Source organism: Pelobates fuscus, chromosome 8 (assembly GCF_036172605.1).
Source record: "Pelobates fuscus isolate aPelFus1 chromosome 8, aPelFus1.pri, whole genome shotgun sequence".
In the NCBI taxonomy this organism is placed as follows: Eukaryota; Metazoa; Chordata; class Amphibia; order Anura; family Pelobatidae; genus Pelobates; species Pelobates fuscus.
This window is the reverse complement of record NC_086324.1, coordinates 65,979,083-66,003,301: the sequence shown is the minus strand read 5'-3', so window position 1 is coordinate 66,003,301 and position 24,219 is coordinate 65,979,083. Positions and strand designations below refer to the sequence as shown.

The window sequence follows — 24,219 nt, the reverse complement described above, 5'->3', positions numbered from 1 at the left end:
GGCCCAGGATGGCGGTTCATCGCTGGTTTGTGAGTAGTTGATAGCTTGCCCAGGGGAGACACCCCCTTCCTTGCCACAGTGCTCCTTTCAGCTATAGTAGGCATCTGTGGTGTATTTTGCATGCAGGACTGTAGTGTTGCCCAGAAGGCATTGAAGATATCTTCCAAGCGCTGTAGGCCCTGTTCAACATACTGGTTGCTGCTCTAGGCCCAGGACCTGTGTGTCCAGGGGAGAGGCCGTTGCCATCTTGGGCAGAATGAGTTGCTACAATGGGTCTCGAGGTTGGTGCCAAGATAGTGTGCTTTTAACAAAGTGTGCTCAGCTGGGACCGGGATAACCCCCACCGGTCCAGAGGAGGGGTAAATGGAGCTCCGTCCACCACAGAGTCTGCTAGGTTCCCGGCAGACTCCCGATCGGGTCCTGCTAGGCCGCAAATACATTAAGCTGATATTCTGTCCCTTTAAGGAACAGGTTTGGTATCCGATAGCCTCTCTGCACCCCCTGAGGTCGATATACCTCAATTTAATTAGCTGTGGGCTAGTATTTCAAGAGTTTTTCCGAGTTTATAAGCTATCATGCATCCGTTCACTATGGTGGCTAAGCACCCCCCCCCCTTGCCCCCCCCCCCCCCCGCCTTTTTGTGTGTATAGGTATTAAGAATATTACATAAGATAAGCAGCTTTAAGGTCTCTCTATCATCAATAGGTTAATTCTTGGATGGGCTAGCACTTGTTAATTTCTATTTGTCATTGTCCCAGCTATTGTCTTTGAATACAAATGATGAATGAAATTAAATGCATATGATTTTTTTTTTTTTGTCATTAAATTCTTCTCCCGAACACCCCTTCCACAGCTGTTACATTCGATCTCCCCTCTGGAACCAGTCGAAAGAAAAGAGCTGCCTTTGGGACATCAACTTTGCCCAAGCAAATTAAATACAGCATCAGTATGCGTTCACTGCTATCACAAGACACAAGTTCCATCAGAGACTCTTCCTGGATTCCGGGGCCACACAACTCTATAAATTTGTATAGTCGAGGCTTTGTCTACCTACAGGAAAACATTGAAAGAGCCATTGTTGAAATGCAGACAAACAAGAGTTTGGATGATGTAGCTGCACAGTACCAGCCTATGCCATACCCCTGTTACAGCAAAGATAAGTAAGTGTTTGTATTTGGTTGGAAATCCTGACAATTGACTGATGTTTCTTTCCTAAGCAAATAGTTGAGCAGTGAAAGTACACTAGGGTGTGTGTAATTATGATGCCCATCGTTTAACAATGTTTTTTTTAACCAGGTGATAAAACTGTACTTTGAACAGAAATTAATCACACATGCAATACCTAGCATCACAGCAAGTAGACATGATCAGAGACCTATACTAAAACAATGATGTTGAACATTTATGAGCCTGAGTACCCAAATTGCAATACAAAACCAACTTATTTATCTCAAAGTCCTAAGACTAAAAAAAAAAAAATCAGTTATCAGGTTTAATTGCAAACACTTTGTACAGATGTCCAAACTAATTTTCCTTAGAAGAAAAACACAATAAAGGAAGTTTAAAAGATATAAACAGTTTTTATTGAGAAAAAAAAACTTGACCATCAACGCTGATAAATAAAAACAAAAACAAAGCAAAACTCATTATAGAAAAAAAAAAAATAAACAAGGGTTCTATTTCCTAAAATTTAAATGTGGCATATTATTATGGAATTACAAAATCTATTTAGAAAAGCCGAAGTGAAGAAAATCTTATTCCTAAACAGTTGCCTTCACATTTTGGAATTTCCTGGCTAATTCACCACAATAGATCTGTAAATCTGCATCTTAAATCTGTCAGTCAGTGCACACAGCAGCTGACATGACCAATATATATAAAACTCTGTACTTACACAGAATATGAAGTAAGACACATGCGATTTTCTTTACCCTGAAGCGACTTATGTAAAATGTCAGCTCCCTCACACATCACTTGCTTGAGCACTCAAGTGCACCGGAAGATGTCAATGTGGTGGACTTATGGCAAACTGGGAGGCTTGCCATTGCTTTGTTATTGCTGTGCTAAAAGGTTAATAACTCAGACAAACTCAGACACATTACAAAATTCAGTACACATTCACAATAAACACTTAGAAGAAAACTAATCCAGTAAACTCCTTCCAACTGTTGTATCATTGACAACATCTTTTTATTATTATTATTATTATTAATAATAATATTATTATTATTTACCAAACAAATTATGGATGTATCAATTATCATTGGTCTATAGATTTACAATATGGTTACAAAAAAAATAATTTATAGACCACACTTTTTCTATTATTTTTTTTTTTTTACAGTTTCCTCTACAGCATGTCCTTCTCACTGCCCATTGGATTGATGATCACTTGGGTTCTCTTTATCGCTTCCTTTGTAAAAAAACTTGTGCATGAGAAAGAAATGAGACTGCATGAGGTAAGGTGACAAAAGGACATCAATTAGCCAATGAATTGCATAAAGAAACTAAAAGCTGTTTCTGAATCACATGAAAAAAAAGTATGTGTCCACAAAAAAGAAGGATCACTCTGTTTCATCCTCTAATATGCATTGTTGAAGTCATGCATGGTTCTGTGTAGTAATTGTACTGGTTGGAATGAACCATTCTCTTGTGCTAAATGTTTCAATCACAACTACAGTCCACAATATGGTTTCAGATATGTGAGTTTACTGTCATCGTATTTTCTTCCTAGTAATTGAAATAATGATTAGAAAAACTAAATTCTGCCATGATATAATAACTTCATTCCACTATCATGGCACTGGACACCGCAGTACAATGGTGGAATAACGTAATAAAATCCAGTGTTCATCAGTTATTCGTTGTTTTTGAGGTTTGAGAGACACAGAGAAACCTAGGGCATGGCATCTGAAAGATAGCACAATATAGTGTCTACATCCCTTTTCTAGAATGATCGAATGATGACAATCCACACCTTTGTTATAATGTTCCTTAGTAGAATTGCATAGCTAACAATAAAAGACATACATTTAATATCATTCTGTATTCATCATAATTTACATTTTGTTAAATAGTATTTAATTAAGGTTTTCTTTTTTTTTTTTTGCCAACAGTATATGAAGATGATGGGAGTGAACTCCTGCAGCCACTTTTTTGCCTGGTTAATTGAGAGCCTGATTTTTCTAATTTTAACTGTCATAATCCTTGTGCTGATCCTGAAATATGGCAAGATCCTTCCAAACAGCAATGGATTTATTCTTTTCCTATTTTTCCTAGATTATAGTCTAACAGTGATTGCCATGAGTTACCTTATTAGTGTCTTCTTCCACAACACTAATGTGGCTGCATTGAGTGGCAGCTTAATCTATATCATTGCTTTCTTCCCATACATCGCAGTGGCATCACATGGAAATTCTATATCGTTTGCTGGGAAGAGTTTGTTGGTGAGTTTGCTGTTACAAATGGATACAGGTTACAAACTTCATACAAAGGAGTGTCTAGTCATGTAATATGCTTTATTTTTAAATAATTGGCAAAGTAATCATTTGGGCTATAACTTCAGATGTGCTTATTTGTGATAATATACCATTACCAAAACAATGTTTAATTGTTTATCCAGTCGACCTCTAGCTCTTTTTCTAAATACCACACTGCTGATTTTTTAGGATTACTTGCCAGTATTTTAAATTGCTTTCTGTTTCTTTTTAGAGCTTGTTTTCTCCCACAGCACTGAGCTATGGAACTCAGTATATTGTGTATTATGAACAACAAAATATAGGTGAGTTCCAGTGTAATTGCAAGCTTTTAATTGTGGCAAATGGAGGAACCAGAGTCTCAAGTATGTTAGATAGGACAGGGCCCAATCTCCAAATGGGTTTACTCAAATGTTATAGTTTGCTATTGTCATTATCTGGACCCCAAAGACCATATGCCAACGTGGAATATACTTTTAATTTACCTTTGGGCTTTGGTAACTTTCTGTAACATGCGTTTCTTAATTGAGTCAATTATCCCTCTTTGTAATCAAATCCAGAAAGAACAGACAATAATTGATCCTTAAGACGTTAAGTAATAGACTATCTATGTGTCATAGGGGTCCTTAAGGCACACATGCATGTTCCTGTTGGTGAGAAAGTTCAGTTAACTAAGGCATCAACTGAAGAACATTTTCAAAATGTGACCTTTCATTCTTCCAAGAATTAAAGTGTATAACAGTAATAATGAAAAAATAATTACAAATACAAAGAATACAATGAATTATACCCACCTTAAAAAAAAGCTTTATTTTATAATATACCATTCATGTTTTAATTCATGTATCCTGAATTTTTTTGAAAAAAATCACTTGGCTACCATTCCCACTCCACCTTTCTGTCATCCATCTTTATGCGCCTGGTTGGATTGGTCAGATTATAGGTTATCTGACCCAGTGGTTACCAATTTGCAATTGGCCATTGCTTTTTAGAATCACCTGACAAAAAAATCTGTAGGTAAAAAAAAACACAATTTGAAAAGCTGCATAATAATAATAGCAAAATAAACAACAAATACAATAACAGCATAATAAACAAATTAGTGAGCACAGCTAACTGAAAATCCAATTGAAGTAGTATAAAGATGGCTGTCAGTCAAGGAGGAGTGGGAAAGGTAGGCAAGTATTTTTTTCCCCAAAAATTAAAATCTATATGGATCTAAGCAGTAACCTATAGTATAGCCATTATTGGGGCTTCCTATGTCTCCTTATTATATATTGGCAATTTAGTACTGAGGATCAATCTGCATGTATTAGTCAGTGTTATTCACTTATATCCCCTATTACAGCCTTCATCAGGGATTTATTGTCTTGTCAGGTACTAGCTATTATTATAGTTTCTGTCCGCCCTCTATTGAGAGATATCTATCTCCCTCACTTATGTATCCACTTGCAGAGTGGACACCTATACAGCTATGTATCCCTGACTTATTTCATTAACCCCTGTCCCACTTTTCCCATAGCTCCCTGAGCTCTTGTTATCTCCTCTTTCCCTTTTTAAGTGGGTTATTTTGGTTATTTATATATTTTTTGTTCATTATCTTGTTTCTGTTCATGATTTTGTATACCAATTAAACGATATCTAATTTTAACAGACAACTGAGATCTATATCTCACTAGTGTTTCCTGGACATTCTGTCCTAGGTTCACACTATTTTTATTCTTTTTTGCATACAGTACAAGGGTTATCCCCTATTATGATATGATCTGGACACACTGAATCTATCCCTGTTTTGGGGCTATTTTCTCCTTTTTCCAATGCCTGACATTTGAAACTGGATGGAGCTACCACTGTCAAACCGTGTCAATCGACCAACCGTCACCAGTAATGGCTGCAGGGAAATTAGCTCTGTCTTTGGAGGATCCTATGGTCAAGCCAGAACCTCCTTAGAGCTCTCTGCTATACTCTGGAGCATGTGCAAGAGTATAGTAGTGACATCTTCTTGACGTCGGCTCATGTCAGCTGAAGCACCAGGAGCAGAATAGGACCCGCCAGAAGAGGATAGCGGTGCCAGCAAGGGACAGGTTTAGATAAGTAGAACTCAACTTTTCCTCCACCCCCCCAGCCACTGGACCCCCAGCGACAATGTCACTGGCAATGTCAAATTATGCAATGTCCCCAGATGGTGACAGTGCCGCTATAAAGAGAATGTGTCACCTGCAAAAAATTGGTGACAAAATTAATGTTAATGTCCTAACATATTATATTTGTATGACAGGTGTACTTTTAAAATTAGAATGTAATCACTTAACAACAATTCTCTCTTTGTCTCTTTGTCATTAAAGGAATTCAGTGGAATAACATGTATGAATCTCCCATGATTAATGACACGTTTAATTGTGGCTGGATATGCTGGATGATGTTAATAGACTCTTGTATTTACTTAATTGTTGGAGCTTATATCCGGACAGTTTTTCCAGGTAAGAATCCACTGGGTAAGACATAATGCAGAAGTAGTGCAGCCAAGTGCAGCAGCATTCTCTTTTATTGTGTTTATGCTTATTTCATGTATACATAGTACAATGCATACAAGAAATATTACAAGTTCATGATACATTGTATTAGTTGATGTATACATTGTACTAGCCATACAGATGGCAACTGTGTAGCTATTGAGTTCTTTTACATTGCATACACTCATGATCTTAAGCACTTAGTAGATTAGAGCAATTTGTTTTAAACAAATCATGATTCGTCTAAATTTTGGACGATCTGTGAGTTGTCTGAATTTTGTAACTCCAAATTGTAGATTATGCTAGCTTTAGTGTACCTATAATCTTAATTTTATTAATGACAGGAGGCGAGTATTTGCTTAAGTCTCTCTTTACTAGAACTCCACAGCAGCACAGAAAACAACCAATCAGAAAAAAGTTAGGTACTATAAAACTCCCCTCCCCATGCATCATTTCCTCTTTCAAGCTGCGACAAAACAGAATAAAAGGCAGAGAACATCATGGGGAAGAAACGAAGTCCTAGATACGATGAATATAACGATATCCACCATCCGAGTGTAACCGTCAAACTAGATAGTGTTGATGGACTGTAAACTGAAACGAGAGAAAAACAGAATCGAACAGGTTGATTATCCAATGAAATGTACTCTGAATAAACATGTAGGTACCCAATGTAGCAACCAAATTAACCTAATATGTAAATATCCCAACCCTACTTATGGAAAAAAACACAGACATAAGGAACTAGCGACAAGTAGCAGAGACAACAAACAGAGTTGCATACGTACCTGATAATCTAAACTATAACATTAAACAAGGGAGGGACAAGAATGGGTGGGAAATACTCGCCTCCTGTCATTAATAAAATTAAGATTATAGGTACACTAAAGCTAGCATAATCTACAATTCTATAACATGACAGGAGGCTTCGTATTTGCTGTTTCAACGCTCAGACAACAAATCCAACGCTGTTTGTGTCGCTGGTATCTATTCCAGGAAATATCAGAGTAAACCTAATTGGACATTCCATGTACGATAAATGACAGCAGACGAATCAAAGAAAATGCCAGCCGACGAAGCATCTCAATTACGGAAAAAAGTACCATCCGCTGTTAAATCCATTGAACGTGATGTTGCGACCCGTTTCCTAGCAGTCGGTCCATGAGCTGGCAAGCTGACCTATCAGCCATATTCCTGTAGTTGTATAATATCGAAGGTCAATCTCGGACTTAGGGTCGCGAGAAGAAACTGCCACCATGTCTCAACTCACGATCCGTAAGGCGGCTCCTCCGATTGTGCCAGGGTCATTCGGCGATGCGACCTTGCGGGTAGATCTACAGCCTCAAGGAATGCGCCTAAGTCCACCACCAAAATCGCCATAGAAAACCGGGGAAGGGTCTTCCGTTCCTTCCTGTCCTCCCGGTGAGATGCCTCATCCGAGGATAAATTCACAATGCAGGCAAGAGTGTGACCCAACCAGCCGTATTCTAAGTGATACCAATATACCAAATGGACTGTGTAATCCTCGGATGCAGTAGAGAAAAGACTCCAAAGGACGTCCATTCTAGGTTCCGAACTGAACTAGTGTGGAGGAAACGGTGGTCGACTACTCTGGGAAAAGTGAATCCCAGAATCTTCGAAGGAATGGGAAAAGGCAAGTCAGAACGCAGATTTCCATCCAGAGATGCCTTCGTCCAAGAGTGAGAGAAGCCTGTGTAGGAGTCGGGGCACACCAAGCACCTCCATAAAGTCTCGTCGGTCTCCTCGACGGTAGGTGAAAAATAGGTTAGCGCGAATCCAACAAAACGGCTCCCGTGAGGGATACGAAGAGCATAAGCAGAGGGTCCTCTATCTCCGAACCATGTTCACCAGGCACGCGCTCCGAGGAGACGGGGCAGCCTGCCATCTATCCCAAGGTCATAGTGACCGGGGAAGTCAAGGCAACCGGGGTTCCTGGTCTTACCATGTGATCCATACGTACGGTTTTACCTTCAGACCGGTTAATAGGCCTTCCATAATCTAGTTACCCGAGCAAGGCAGTGCTCGTTTTCTCCATGAAGGTCACCGTAGCTCCTGACATCTTGACATGGGAGAAACTGTCTGCGCAGTTTGTTCGTAATGGTCTGGATATCCAAAAACAGAAAGCAATCTCTGTATTAAATGGTGCAGAATATGCCAAAACCTGCACACTCAGAATACCGGAGGGCCATCCGTTAGCTGCACCATCTCCAGGAGCTCGTGTAAAAAAGTGGGAGACTCCCCCCGTTATACCTCTGAGTATTCTTGCGTGTTACAGCGGTCCGGATCCAGTAGATCCATACAGGAGATAGAATAGAGGTATCTAGTCTAAACATGCAATTCTTGCATGACCAGGCAGTCCTCTAGGACGAAGTCAGTAGCGTGGATGTCAGCTCCAATTGAACGCAGGAGGGACGCCCCTCTATGTAGACATTATGTCTTGCACAGGTACAAGCCTGTGCGATGAACAGATGGCCGGTACTGTAGAGCGTCGAGTGTATGAGAGAGCCGCGCTCTCCACTACTGTGATCGCATACCGTGAGAGCGTCCGGCTGCTAGCCTGAGCGGGCCGTGCGCGTTAGTAACCAACAGCAGAGTCTACAGCCGAGAATGGGTCCTCCCAATCTGTCCTCTGTATCCAGCCCAGTATCTGGTTGAGGACGAGTGAGGGGATGAGCCCTCTAATAACAACCATTATCCGGCTCTGCATGAGAGGGTTCGCCCTATGTTCCTGAAAATAAATATATATACTCGGATAGAGGTGATGGAGGACCGCACCCTCCCGTGGTGCAAACTAGAGTCCCTAGAGATTCAGGGTGACCAAACTGTAGGGCGCACCAAATATTAATGTCAGCAGAAGGTTGAGGGCAATCTTCGGAAACAACGATGGAAAACTATCAACTGACTAACTGGATCCCGTGCGCGCGCGCGGGGTCCAGGTAGACCATTGGTAGTCTGAGGAAAGCTGGAGACGTTCTCCGCGATCCACGGGTGCCTGGGAGGCCGGAGGAGGTCAAGTCAGGCCTCACGACGACCCGAGCGAAAGGAAAAGGAAGTCATGAAAATAAATAAATAAATAAATAAATAAATAAATTGCTGACTATATATATACAAATATAGCTAAATCCCACAAAGGCAAACTACAATATAGAATATAAAATACTGAAAATAAGCAATAAAAACCCCAAAGCCACCCACTATGAGCAGGAGGCAGTGGTACTCTGACCTGTACTGATGCGGAGCAGCAAAGAAAGAGGAAATGATGCATGGGGAGGGGAGTTTTATAGTACCTAACTTTTTTCTGATTGGTTGTTTTCTGTGCTGCTGTGAAGTTCTAGTAAAGAGAGACTTAAGCAAATACGAAGCCTCCTGTCATGTTATAAAATTCCATATGACCAAATCATAAAACAAACAAAATGAGGAATGAACAAGCAATGTTGTTAGTTTAATTATTTGGCATTCCATCTGTAGCACAAAAAAAAAAAAAGATTGATGGAACAAAAGATGGTTGATGGACAGATTTACTTCTTGTCACTTGAACTGTGGTTTGTCCAAAATATTTTTCTCAAAATGGTGCATAGACACAGTTTCTACTTTTTTTAAATTGCCACCATGATTTCCTGGTTCCTGGTTATACTCCAAATTTACTCATCAATCTGCCACTAGAAATTTTAAGTGTATCTTAAATTTTAGGACAAAAACAGCTGAACTTCAGTTTAGTTATTTTGGTGCACTTTTAACTAATTTTGAATAGACCGACAATTCACACTTTGTGGAATAAACCTCTCATACCTATACTGGTAGTCATATTATAAATGTTTTAGTCAAGTTACAGCTTTTTAATTCCCAATTCCTCAATGTTTTTTTAAGGAAAATATGGCACTAGTGCTCCCTGGTATTTCCCATTTCTTCCATCTTACTGGCTGAACAGCTGCGGATTATCCATGGTTTGTGCTAAGAAACAGAGTGGTTTGAGGTTGACCAATATGATGTCAAAAGTTGAATCTAAGAAAAATGGTGAGTATGAGGCACGCAAACTGCTAGAAATATTGTTGTAAAATAAGGAACATGTTGATTTTAAGAGATCCTCTTCCTTGCCTTTAGTAATATGGGTATAGTTAAAGCTAAGGTGTAGGCTACTTGTTTGGCATTTGTACAATCAAATTTTAAAAGTATCACACTAGTTTTAAAAATAAATATACTTATTTTTGTTATATGTTGTTATATGTGGACAGTATTAGTTTTAGATTTAGCCTTCTTTGTCAACAAAAAATGTTAAAAACAAACATTAGACCTACCTGTATTCCACTGCTGAGACAGGCTTCTATGAGCAGCCTGATCTGCTGAAAATGAGATCTTCATGCTTAATGATCTCTGGTCCTACCAGATTCTTCATTAGCTGACTTCAGCATGATGATGCTAAATGTAAAGACCTTCAAAAATAAAAAAAATCTTAAGGAAGCAGTGCCTCTCGTGGCTGTATGTGTGATAACCGTTGCAGGTGTGTTTTTGGCTAAATGTAAATATTGCCATTTCTCAGAATTGTCAGACATAGAAATTGTATATATGGATTGCTGATATATAAGACTAAGGAACTGTCTACTAATTCTTTCCAGGATGTCTTTAGCGTTTTAGAACTCTAGAATTGTATTGATATTGATATTTACATTTATTCTCTGTCAATATATCATATATTCTGTATTTATTAGTTACATGTTATAAGCTCCTGGATACTTTTATCTTTATATTTATGGATATGTTATATATTGGCAGAGAAAAGAAACCGCATATATGCATCAAAACCACTACATTAGCAAGTGATTTTAGTTCTTCGAGTCTCCCTTAAATTGTTTATTCCCACAATAAACATCATACAGCCATAAGCTTGGCATTTTGGGAGCATATGAATGTGGTAAGGCAAACTCCAAGTAAGCTATTACAATTGCACACAAACAAGTCTTTTAGTTTGCAAGAAGTTTACTGAACCTATTGACTTATTCACCTTTTGTCAATTCCAGTAACATGATTTATAGGTGAAGAGAGTTTAAGCTTACATAATGTGAACTTTGCCATCCATACTTATACAGAGAAAAAAAGAAACCATTCCTTTCCAGCTGAATAAAAGTATTATATTAAACAAAACTGCTGAAAGAGCGCATTCACATTATATTTTTGTATAGTTCTGCAAGAAATACAGGGAACGTAGTGAACTCTGTTATAATTTTTGATGTGAAAATAATAGCTTTCCAAATGCACATGCAATAATGTTATTTCAATTTTAGATAGAGCATGAGGTCAGACGATAGATATTCTATTTCTACAAGTTTCTATAACGGTGGACAGTAATTTGCATTTGATATACACTTAATAACCAATTCTAAGACACTGCCTTTCTTGACTAAGTATTCACTACTAATATATTTTTCTGTGACAGTAAAGCTGTCAGATAATTTAGTTAATTATGTGTTTATTCTTAAAATATTTGAATGATACAGGGGAAGCAATATTAAACATTCTGCATCTATGAGTAAAATTTCATAATTAACGTCTAGAACTATGCTAATTAGAAACAAAAATAACTTGTATACATGTATCCTGAGAATATTTGTGGACATCTTTTTGCAGATTTGGACCTTTCTCCAAATAATGAGCCAGAGCCCACTGACCTCAATATTGGTGTCTCCCTTCATGGCTTAACTAAGACCTACAAGTCCAAGGTGGCCGTTCAAGATCTGAACCTGACATTCTATGAGAGCCATATAACAGCACTTCTTGGACACAATGGTGCCGGAAAAACAACCACTCTGTAAGTACAAGAGGAAATAGAACACATGTATAAACTACAGAATTGGGATTGATGGTGTATGCATGTGAACTTGAACATAACATTAGGCAGGCTAGCATAACTGTATGGAAGATGTAATAATATGACTTCAATTCCTCCATGTTCACCCTTGGTTTTCTTTCAGTTCTATGCTGACTGGCCTATTCAGTGCCACATCAGGGACTATATATGTATATGGTGATGATATCAGAACTAAAATGGACCGTGCAAGAAGAAACATGGGAGTCTGCATGCAGTATGATGTATTGTTTGATCATCTAACAACTAAAGAGCACCTGCTGCTATATGGGTCTATTAAAGCACCCCAATGGAAAAAGAGACAACTACACGAAGAAGTAAAAAGGTATCATACAGCCAGTTGATATTATATAAAAATTAATATGTAAAGTTTAAATATGTATTGTGTTGTAAGGGATTCTATTCAGGAGGTTTAATAATTGTAAGACAGCATAAACCCCAACAATCCACATTTCTGCCTTTAAGGATTTTAGCCAATCTATGAAGGTCCTAAGGTGAAAATGTGGATTGTTGCTGTATATACTGTTCATAATCACACATTTGCTGAGATTGCTCTAAGTTGTTCATTATATGTGTCCTCTCTTGAGTGGCAACTGGGCAGTAACGGGATTTAACATTTGATATAAGTGCCTGACTACTGTGTATATATATATATCACACACACTTATGTGTCAGACATTTGTGTGTGCGTGTGTGTGTGTATGAATGTGTGTATATATGTATATATAAAATGAGATATAGGGAGCACTCACAGGTCGCAAAAAAATTGTGTAAATAGTGTATTTATTCAATCATCACAAAATCAGCTGTGCTTACAGAAAATCAACGTTTCAACACATTCGGGTCTTTATCCTGAATAGGTCAAAAAGTTGATTATCTGTAAGCACAGTTGATCTCGTGATGATTGAATAAATACACCATTTACACAATTTTTTCGAGACCTGTGAGTTCTCCCTATATCTCATTTTTTGTATGCGTGTGTGTGTATATATGTAATGTATGTGTGTATGTATGTATGTATTTGTGTCTATATATGTATATATGTGTGTGTATATATATATATATATATATATATATATATATATATATATATTTGTATGCATGTGTGTGTATATATATATATATATATATATGCATGTGTATATATATATATATATATATATATATATGTATGTATGTATGTATGTATGTATGTGTGTCAACAAATATATATTGACTAGATAATGCTGTATACATGAAAATTTTGTATACAAGATTTTGATTGTATGATTTAACCCCTTAAAGACCAAACTTCTGGAATAAAAGGGAATCATGACCTGTCACACATGTCATGTGTCCTTAAGGGGTTAATGGGTGTATTACGTGCATTATGTTTTTGCAGGATCTTGAAAGACACTGACCTGTATAATCATCGTCACAAGCCAGTAAAGGCCTTATCTGGTGGGATGAGGAGAAAGCTGTCCATTTCTATAGCTCTGATTGGTGGATCCAAAGTTGTTATCTTAGATGAACCCACCACAGGTGTAGACCCGTGCTCAAGGCGTGCTATCTGGGAAGTTATTTCCAAGAACAAGATTGGTAAGAAACACAATCTCAGTGAGAATCATAATTGATACTCACAGAAAAATATATATTACTAATTAAACTGCAGCATGATCCACATCCACAGAGATTCAGTGCAAGCTTATATATCATTATGGGAAATGTTTTAATGAATTTAACATTGGGTTTCTGAGGATGTACAGTAAATTACATTTTATTATTTCAGACAAAACAATAATTTTATCTACTCACCACTTGGATGAGGCGGAGATTTTGAGTGATCGAATTGCTTTCCTTGAGCGGGGAGGACTGAGATGTGTTGGATCTCCATTGTTCCTTAAAGAGAAGTTTGGAACTGGCTACCATCTTACTCTCACCAAAAAGGTAAATTGCATCAATATTGTTTTTTAACCTCAGAAGACAAGGGAATGGCATGTAAAGTCAGTGCTAACATGCAAAGAACACTCCATTTCCTAACGGTTTTACTTCTTACCTAGGGTCTGCTGAGAGCTACTCACTGCTTTTATCTCTTTCTACAAGCTTCAGTTAGCTCTCCAAACCTAAGCCATACACTGCCAAGCTTAGCTCAGAGCTGACAGATTCCAGTGGAGAGAATGCAGCCAACGGCATCCAGCACACCCTAGGCAGAAGTCAAACTGATACTAAACAGTTTCACTAGTTACATTGGCAATCCTATCACAGTAACCACTACAGTGGATATGGTGCTTGGAGTTTTTCATTTAAGGGTACTTGTTAAAGGAAAAGTTGACATTAGAATTATATAGCTGCCGAAATATTCTGCTTGTGATATTCAGTTAGAGAAACAAAATTAAAAAAAAAACATTGATATAGCAAGTGCAAGTATAGTGAAAATAATGAGATACATGCTTTTGGAATTCTGCAAAAAAAAAAAAAAGATACATTTTAGAATAAGAAATACAAGGCGAAAACTCAAGAGTAAAATTATAACATCAAATACATGATACATGATGATAACTTTAAACGTCAAAAGTGGTTACTCGCTTTCTGCTCTTTGTTTAAGCACCCTTAACATTTTGCAATATGAATACTAATGAGATTTTTTCTTTTTAGTTTGCAAGTCGGGAAGATGAAAAATCGTGCAATACAGAGAGAGTGACTGCACTTATCCAGTCACATATCCCAGAGGCAAACCTGAAAGAAGACGTGGGTGGGGAACTTGTGTACACCTTGCCCCGGTTCAGTGCAGATATATCCGAAGCCTATTTATCTCTCCTCAGAGCTCTGGATTCCAGCCTAAGTGATTTACATATTGGTTGCTATGGAATCTCAGATACCACTATTGAAGAGGTATTTTATTTAAATCTTTTTGCTTCCTCTTTAAAACAAATGAAGGGGAAGTGTCAGTGCATTGTGCATGTAAATAAAACAGGATGTCTTGTAAACACACTGCTCAAAAAAAATAAAGGGAACACAAAAATAACACTTCCTAGATCTGAATGAATTAAATATTCTTCTGAAATACTTTGTTCTTTACATAGTTGAATGTGCTGACAACAGAATCACACAAAAATAAAAAAATGGAAATCAAATTTTTCAACCCATGGAGGTCTGGATTTGGAGTCACACTCAAAATTAAAGTGGAAAAACACACTACAGGCTGATCCAATGTTGATGGAATGTCATTAAAACAAGTCAAAATGAGGCTCAGTACTGTGTGTGGCCTCCACGTGCCTGTATGACCTCCCTACAATGCCTGTGCATGCTCCTGATGAGGTGGCAGATGGTCTCCTGAGGGATCTCCTCCCAGACCTGGGCTAAAGCATCTGCCAACTCCTGGACAGTCTGTGGTTCAAAGTGATGTTGGTGGATGGAGCGAGACATGATGTCCCAGATGTGCTCAATTGGATTCAGGTCTGGGGCACGGGCGGGCCAGTCCATAGTATCAATGCCTTCGTCTTGCAGGAACTGCTGTCACACTCCAGCCACATGAGGTCTAGCATTGTCTTGTATTAGGAGGAACCCAGGGCCAACCGCACCAGCATATGGTCTCACAAGGGGTCTGAGGATCTCATCTTGGTACCTAGTGGCAATTAGGCTACCTCTGGCGAGCACATGGAGGGCTGTGCGGCCCCCCAGAGAAATGCCACCCCACACCATTACTGACCCACTGCCAAACCGGTCACGCTGCAGGATGTTGCAGGCAGCAGAACTTTCTCCACGGCGTCTCCAGACTCTGTCACGTCTGTCACATGTGCTCATTGTGAACCTGCTTTCATCTGTGAAGAGCACAGGGCGCCAGTGGCAAATTTGCCAATCTTGGTGTTCTCTGGCAAATGCCAAACGTCCTGCACGGTGTTGGGCTGTAAGCACAACCCCCACCTGTGGACGTTGGGCCCTCATACCACCCTCATGGAGTCTGTTTCTGACCGTTTGAGCAGACACATGCACATTTGTGGCCTGCTGGAGGTCATTTTGCAGGACTCTGGCAGTGCTCCTCCTGTTCCTCTTTGTACAAAGGCGGAGGTAGCGGTCCTGCTGCTGGGTTGTTGCCCTCCTACGGCCTCCTCCACATCTCCTGATGTACTGGCCTGTCTCCTGGTAGTGCCTCCATGCTCTGGACACTACGCTGACAGACACAGCAAACCTTCTTGCCACAGCTCGCATTGATGTGCCCTCCTGGATGAGCTGCACTACCTCAGCCACTTGTGTGGGTTGTAGACTCCGTCTCATGCTACCACTAGAGTGAAAGCATCGCCAGCATTCAAAAGTGACCAAAACATCAGCCAGGAAGCATAGGAACTGAGAAGTGGTCTGTGGTCACCACCTGCAGAACCACTCCTTTATTGGGGGTGTCTTGCTAATTGCCTATAATTTCCACCTGTTGTCTATCCCATTTGCACAACAGCATGTGAAATTGATTGTCACTCACTGTTGCTTCCTAATTGGACAGTTTGATTTCACAGAAGTGTGATTGACTTGGAGTTACATTGTGTTGTTTAAGTGTTCCCTTTATTTTTTTGAGCAGTGTACATAACAGATTCATGCAAATCATATATTTATACAAATGGTACACATTTTTCTTTTTTTCCAACAAACCGTTTGAGAGCTCTGTAAGTCATTCATCAGAGAGTACGTGTCCATTCATTACCCAAAGGTTTCAGCATAACTATGATTTCTCACTGGACAAAAGTAGTGCTTGAGATATACATATCTTATTTGTATACAGGCATTTCTGAAGCTGAATAAGACTTTGTATGAAGATGAATGACTGACAGTGAGATAGTAGTGGTATCACAAGTTGCTGACAAGTCCTTTTCCTCTAACATTTAACATACTGGCTATAATAAAATATGTTTTCTATTAATCCTGGTACACCCAATATACCTGTTGTAATAGTCAAGTAATATTCATGCAGTATTACTGATATACATTTTCTAAACAAATCTCAGAAATACTTTATGGATAATACAAGATGTTTTAAGAGTTGCAGATGTAGAATTATGATTGAGTTTAATCACTCCCTACCTATGGCCAATTTGCATTCACATAGCCATTTATTATATGTACAAAACATGTTGCTGCTTAAGGTTACCTGTATGGATAAATAATCAGAGCTCTCACTGTTGCAACAACTCAAAGTCAATAAACTATTTTAACTTGTGTTGTGACGAATTAAACTCAAGGCATAAGGAAATATAAAGTGGAAGCTGCTTTTGTGGAAGGCTGCATCAGATAGGGCCAAATATAATCCCTTCTGTGTGAAGCATTTCTTTAGCACTAAGTGAATTTTAAACATTCTCATGCAGGTGTTTCTTAAACTGACTGATGGTGTTCCCGATGATGAGCAAGATGACACAACTTCATCTAATGCACAGTTAGTTTTGCCAGTAACAAGTATGGACACTCTTATGAGTTTGGAGACCTCTTCATCCAGCTACAGTTTTGAAGACAGAGATGGTAGGTTCATGACTTCTGTATTGTTCTACACAAAGCAAATACGAAAATCTTACCAGGTTATTTACTAAAGTGAGAACCGCAGGGAATCAAACGGAATTTAAAATTATTTCAAGTTTAAGGCCAAAATAGCCAAATTGAAGACAGAATTTACTTTTTCTAATTCTGCTATTTAAGCCTAAATTTAGAAATGTACCTTGGATTCACAAGGAATACCTGTTAAGTATCACTTTAGTGAAAAGCCCTGTTAATATATACTTATACAGTCGCTCTTAAAATAGCTCAATCTGACCAGTCAGCTTCCTCTAAAAACAAGTCGTTATTGTGGAGAAACCTGCTATTTCTGTGATTTCAGAGTCCTAATGCCAGCCACTTATAAATTGCAGGACCCATGAAAAAGGTTCTTGCCTGACACACATGCCCCTTATTCATATTAGTGGCATCCATGTTTTATTTGTGTTGATTTACAGTATAATTTACAATATGGTAAAAAAAAAAAAAAAAGCCTCCATTGCCACTGCACAAATGTACGTTCATTTAACTACAGACGACAAAAAAAAAAAAAAAATCAGTTTTGCTAGAAAAAGTTCCAAATTTAAATACATAAGGCAGCATGTATGATCCTACAGAACCTATTTCAAAGATCTCCTTAAAGTGTGGCTGTGTTTTCATTTTATATATTACAAAGGAGCCAGCACTACGCTACAGCAAAAAATAAACAGGTGCCATTCAGACATTGACTGTGCACTCTCAGCTATTGTTTTCAAATTAGTGTTTATCTGATTAGTTATGTGTCAGGTGAAATCTTTTAATATACCCTGCTTGTAGAATGAGGAAAAGCTGTTTCCACAAAGACCACTAGGTAGCGCAAGTGCATTTTAATATTAAAGGGTTACTACTAGAACAATGTGTTTTGAAGTGGCTATGATGCTTGCAGGCTGTATGTTGATTTCAGTTAGAAATGCTGCACATACTTATGTCATCTTGCTATCAGAAAAGTAACTTTACCGCAACCAGCATCATGAATAGACCAGAAACAAGAGACTTGAGATAGAATCTAAGCTTTTTTTAGTTACTCCAATCAAAAAAGTGTTTTATTTAAAAAACAAAACAAAAAAAAAAAAACATGTGTTTGGTTGGAGTAATCCTTTAAGCATGCATGTCTAATTCTAAGGAAGCTCATCACAATTGTAATATGTCCTACAGATCCTTATTGGATCATTATAGGAAACCAGACCACTCCATCTCAATGAAGTGATATGGGTCCAGTGACCCTGTTGTTTCAGTCTTGTAGTTTTGTAGTGCATTATGACACTGAATGTCCTCAAATGTATATTATTGGGAATGATAAAAATTTTAGTGGATGAGTGTGTCGCTAGCTGCGCATGCATTTCTTGTCCCCAATGCTTCTCTAAAAGAATCATTGGAGTGGGCGAGAAGACGAATAGGATACTGCCTGTGGGGCAACATCACCAGAGATAGAGCCGGGGACTGCACAGAGTGAGTTTTGGTCCTGGAAAATAAGTAAGTAAAACTTTTCCCTTTCTTTTAATTTTATTTAGAGGGGGCCTGATTCGAAACAGGCGGTAGAACACTTTAGCATTAGGAATACATGTTTATATTTCTAATGCTGTAGTGTTCCTTTCAATATTTGTGTAATTTGTACATAAAATCAGCTTTAATGGGGCAAGTTTTGGGAACGGAATGTGTGTTTTAGCAAACATTTAGTAGGAAGGAAAGTTCCATTGGTTCTTTCATATGTTATGAAATGAATATCCCTCCCCATCTTTTACCTTGCTTTTTATTTTTTTTATTACAGACCAAGCATTAACTAGTTCACCAAATGTCAGTGGCTTGCCTCTCATTTTCAAGAAATGTTTGGCTATATTTATTAAGAGATTCCACAATACCAGACGAAACTGGAAGGGTGTCATTTCTCAAGTCTTGCTCCCTGTGTTATTTGTCATTGCTGCAATGGGTCTGGGAAGCCTCTCGTCCAGTACTGCAAGTTACCCAGAACTCGTATTATCACCTAATCTGTATGGCACCACTGATCAATCGGTTCCATTTGGGTAAGTTAAGTAAAATGAATGTATAGAAAGGACAATCTAGATATATTAATGCCACCCCAAATAAATTCTATACCAAGATGATAAAAAAGCTACAGGAATTCCAAAAGACTAGTGGAATGCAAAGATTTTTATTTCCCTAAATATATAAATAGTAAACTGAAAATAATTGTCTAAATTGCCACCATAATGCTACATTAAGCAGTATCATACATGGTTATGTGTTTACTCACAAAAATTGATGCATTTTTGTACAATTTGTAGTTTCATTTTTTTGTAATAACATTTATAGTGAAATATACATGAAAAGTAAGAATATAAACTTGGCTGCTTGCTATGCTGATGCAGAATATAGACTCTTTAAAGGACTGGTCATTAAGCAACTACAACAAAAAGGGTGGTAAAGGCAGGGATTTCACAAAATGATGCAACCATTGTAACGCTTGGACTTGTAAATTTAAACAGTGTTTACTGCTCCTCCTACACCTCTCATAGATTTGGTATGATATATGTTCAGCTGTGATCTTACTGCTTATAGTGGCTCTATCATGTGTTTTTTTTTTTTTATAGAAGTGTTATGAAAAACTCTAGTAAACTGAGTTTCATTGAGATTCCAGCTCTGTTAGAATGTGTCCAGAGTAGGGCCAGTTATTGCAATAAGAGTGTAGGATGGGTAGTAGGGGGATCCTCCGTTTGGGTATGGTGGTATTTCGAGGCGGCTTCACTAGTTGGGAGCGCTGGTTGTCAGGCTGCGCTACAGAGTGACTGAGAGGTGAGGCTAGGGGCAACCAGCTCTGGAGCTGTACTTTGCAACACCACCGGTTCCATTTGGCTAATGAAAGTATGGTCATGTGTAGTGAGATTGCAGGAGGGGTGTGTAGGGGGGAGCATTGACTGAGGGTCAGAGTGCCTATGGGTGGCCTGGGCATTAACAGTGAGCTTAAATTGTAATAACAAAAGGAAACATCCAACAGAAATAAAAGTCTGCTTCGGACGCATTAAGTTTCAGTCATGGGTAGGAGAGAACTTTGGTTCAGGTGTAAGCCCTGTCATCTCAGGTGCTGGCTGTGGCATATGCTGATGATGTTGATCTCTGTGGCACAAACGGCTTGACTGTCGCCGGGTCCCAGCTGTGTGTAGCAAGGTTAGCCCCATCGGCTCCCGGTTGAGGCAGGGAGTTCTCCGATATTCCCAGCCGGTGCAGGAGGGCGGTCGGCCCACATAAGTCGGACACTGAGTGGGTTTTGTCTCCTCATGTGACTTGCAGTGCTCTTGGGGATCTCCACTTGGATGGCATGTCGTGGCATCTTAGCAGGGCCGTGACGGGCTGCCTGTGCCTCCTCCACTGTAGGGTATCACCCAACAGATCAGGATAGAACGAGAGGGATGCATTCTCAAAGGCAGTGCTTGCTTGTCGCGCTGTTGCGAAAATTCACCACAGTATTGCGTGGGGCAGTTTCAGGTGCTCTTCGGGGTTTTGGGACTCTGAATATTGTGTCTAGAGTTACCCCTTTGGCTTGTTTCAGAGCCATCAGCGTTCCCAGTAGTTGTCTGATAACGTGTGGAAGCTCTGCTGCTGGAACCTGACCTTAAGGATGTTGCGGCGTCTTGCGTCTTCAAGCGTAGCAAACCGCTGAGAGTGCTTGCTGCTTCTTTTCAATAATTTATAGTCTTAACACTGTGCAGTGTGTGCACAATGAGTTATAAGATATACAAACAAGTCACACTAAATTTAATTAGAATATAGTCAGAAAAACAAGTTTAATGAAGCAGTTTTGATGTATAGATCATGCATTTGAAGTTTCACTGCCCAATTCAATTTTAGAAGTTAAATCACTTTTCTTTCTGCTAATGCATTCTTAGCCACACCTCCCCTGGCTGTGACTGACACAGCCTGCAGGTAAACAAAATGGTTTAATTTGCAATCAGATGTAGCTTACTTTTATCTTCAGAGTTTTATTAAAGTGTTTACCTTCTGCTTTGTAAATTGAACTTGAATTACATACTGGAGACTCCTGCAGTTTCTTGCAAGCTATTAACAAATTGGGAGATAAGAAACTCTAAATTAAATATAATTTCCAATAAAGTAAGTGTAAACATTACGTGACTCTTTATAGGAAGTGTTTAGGAAGTCTGTGTCAGTCACATGTAAGGAGGTGTGCCTGGGGCTTCATAAACAAAGGTATTTAACTCCTAAATGGCAAAGAATTGGGCAGTGAGACTGCATGATCTATACACCAAAACTGCTTCATTAAACTAAAGTTATTTTGGTGCCTATAGTGTTCCTTTAATTTAGTATAATTTACGGGAACAAGAGGTAATTAAATCATATGCCCTACATCCTAACACAAACAGACTATACAATGCATATTATGTAACCCTTCATGATGGTGTGTGCTTGAGTATCATGTGGTTTCATGCATGCACATTAATAAAGGAATTTCTGAGCACACACACACTCATATATCCTTTCACAGCAGATATAACATGCCTGGATTGTCATGGTAAAATTGCATAGCCTTTTTTGTGTCATAAAAATCACTGTTTATTTTTCAAGGTTATATAATGAAAGCACAGAGAATCTAATGTCTGCAATGGACTCTCCCCCTGGCATTGACAACTACTGTCTGAACAACAACATGTAAGTGTATTATCTGTATTTTTATAACGTTGTAATTAATAGCTCATTCTCTGTGTACTGTAAAGTAATGAGCAATTAGAATGTAAACAAACATTATGGTAGCTTACTACCTTAAAGGGACACTCCAGGCACGCAGACAACTTCTGCCCATTGGAGTGGTCTGGGTGCCAGCTCCAATCACCCTTAATCCTGCAAGTGTAATTATTGCAGTTTTTATAAACTGCAATAATTACCTTGCAGGGTTAAGTCCTCCTCTAGTGGATGTCTATCAGACAGCCACTAGAGGGACTTCCGTGTTCCTACCAGCGTCGCCGAAATCCCCATAGGAAAGCATTGAATAATGCTTTCCTATGGGGAGGTCTAATACGTGTGCGCGGCCATTGCCGCACATGCGCATTAGGTCTCCCCCACTGGCTGACGTCAGCGGGGGAGGAGCGTGGGCGGATCTTGACCCAGCACCGAGGGACATCGGCTCTGGATTCAGGTAAGTCACTGATGCGGGGTGGGCGAGAGGGGTTTGTTTTCCTTGCACTGGAGAGTCCCTTTAAGGACCAAGTTTATTTCAAGATGTGTCGCGTTTGTGACCAAGGCCTTTTTGGCACTTTGCCATGCATTCATTCCACAGTTTTGCACCCATAAATATTACATACCAATTTTTAAAGAAGGAATAGGGATTTTGTTTGATACCCTATATGTATACATAGGATACTATGAAATATGAATAAAATATAAACAAAGTTAAAAACTAAAATTCCTCAGTTTTACATTTAATCGTTTCTACACAACAAATGCAATTAAAGTAAACTAACTTAAAATAGATTCACTAAGTATTTCTGATAGTTAAAATAACCAATGTATTTAGGATTTCAATAAAGTTATAAAATAAATATTGCAAGGAACAAATTACTGTTTTAAAGCTTAAATGTTTCAAAATTTGCCATGCCGAGATTACAACTTTTATAGTAGTCCCAGAATCAAAAACCACTACAAAAATATTATCTAGATTTCATCACCTCAGTCAAAAGATTTAACTTATTTGTGTTTTTCACACGTGTTATTTTTGTGCAATAGACCACTAGTGTCCCACTACTATAGACACACATATTTGTAGCCTGCTACTGTTCTTTAGTACAAAGATACCCACATGTATACCTTTGCACCAAAGCCTACTCATAAACTTTCACTGAATCCTAGCCTTAATCCTTAATACAACCATTAATTCAACTCCTAATCCTGGCACTAAGCACACCCCATAATCCCACCCCCTAATCCTACCACAGAATGATTTCCCAGCTCATCTAGTACAGAGCGTTCTGTACTCTGTACTGTTTGATTGCACCTCCCTTGTCCCTGGGGCAGGCCCAGAATCACCACAGCTGAGCATGACTGCTCAGCTGGGATATGTAAAAGGATTTAAAGGTCTATGTGCAGTGCTCACGCTTAAATGCTGCACATTGCTCATCTGTCAGTCTGAGGCCTCTATCTAAAGGTGTCAGGAGACAGAGGGGAACCTCAGGTATCGAATGATACCCGGAGCCCCTTGGTACTTTTAACGCATGCTGGTCTATGCCATCATGCATGGCAGGGCTTTAATGCCCACTGACAGCATAGTTAAAAGTACTGGAAGGGTTTAATCCCTGCTGATACCAAGGAACCACACTTATTGACCCCAGACTGACAGGTGAGGTGCGACAGTTGATGGCTAGACATAGTCTTTTAAATCCTTTTAAATACCATAACTGTGAGATCACGCTCAGTGTACAAAGCATTCACAAACTAGCTGTTTATTATCTCCTTAAATAGAAATACATTTCTCCCAAAACATATAGATTTTTGTTCATACAATATTGTCATACTTAAAGTCACACTCTCCTTTTTTTTTTTTTTTTTATTTTTTTTTTTTGCAGTGCGCATAAAACGTTACAAGCAGGCATGAGGTGCCCCGAGAGCAGTCCTCAAGTGTTACCACGCAAAACATGCGGGACAATTGATTACACGGCACAATTTTATATTATTGTTAGCTTAAACTTACAGTTTGTGAGATTAGTGTTACACGTTACATAGGCTAGGACATTGCTTAAACTAATCTGCTGGCATCTCAGGTTATGCATATAGAAGAAAAAGAAACAACAGACTTATAATTAAGACATGTAGGTTGCTA

At 38.8% G+C, this 24,219-nt stretch overlaps 1 protein-coding gene across 1 annotated transcript in view; it reads left to right on the top strand.

Moving 5' to 3' along the window:
* The window catches only part of LOC134571247 (uncharacterized), a 149,596-nt gene that overhangs the window by 85,521 nt on the left and 39,856 nt on the right, over positions 1 to 24,219 (top strand). Inside the window, exons 27-40 of the mRNA XM_063429420.1 lie at positions 854 to 1,160; positions 2,345 to 2,459; positions 3,117 to 3,446; positions 3,712 to 3,781; positions 5,822 to 5,956; positions 9,878 to 10,024; positions 11,633 to 11,813; positions 11,977 to 12,195; positions 13,252 to 13,448; positions 13,639 to 13,796; positions 14,505 to 14,741; positions 17,201 to 17,351; positions 19,168 to 19,420; positions 21,975 to 22,058. Of these exons, the coding sequence (XP_063285490.1) occupies positions 854 to 1,160; positions 2,345 to 2,459; positions 3,117 to 3,446; positions 3,712 to 3,781; positions 5,822 to 5,956; positions 9,878 to 10,024; positions 11,633 to 11,813; positions 11,977 to 12,195; positions 13,252 to 13,448; positions 13,639 to 13,796; positions 14,505 to 14,741; positions 17,201 to 17,351; positions 19,168 to 19,420; positions 21,975 to 22,058 (2,584 nt within the window). The remainder of the gene's footprint in view (positions 1 to 853; positions 1,161 to 2,344; positions 2,460 to 3,116; positions 3,447 to 3,711; positions 3,782 to 5,821; positions 5,957 to 9,877; positions 10,025 to 11,632; positions 11,814 to 11,976; positions 12,196 to 13,251; positions 13,449 to 13,638; positions 13,797 to 14,504; positions 14,742 to 17,200; positions 17,352 to 19,167; positions 19,421 to 21,974; positions 22,059 to 24,219) is intronic.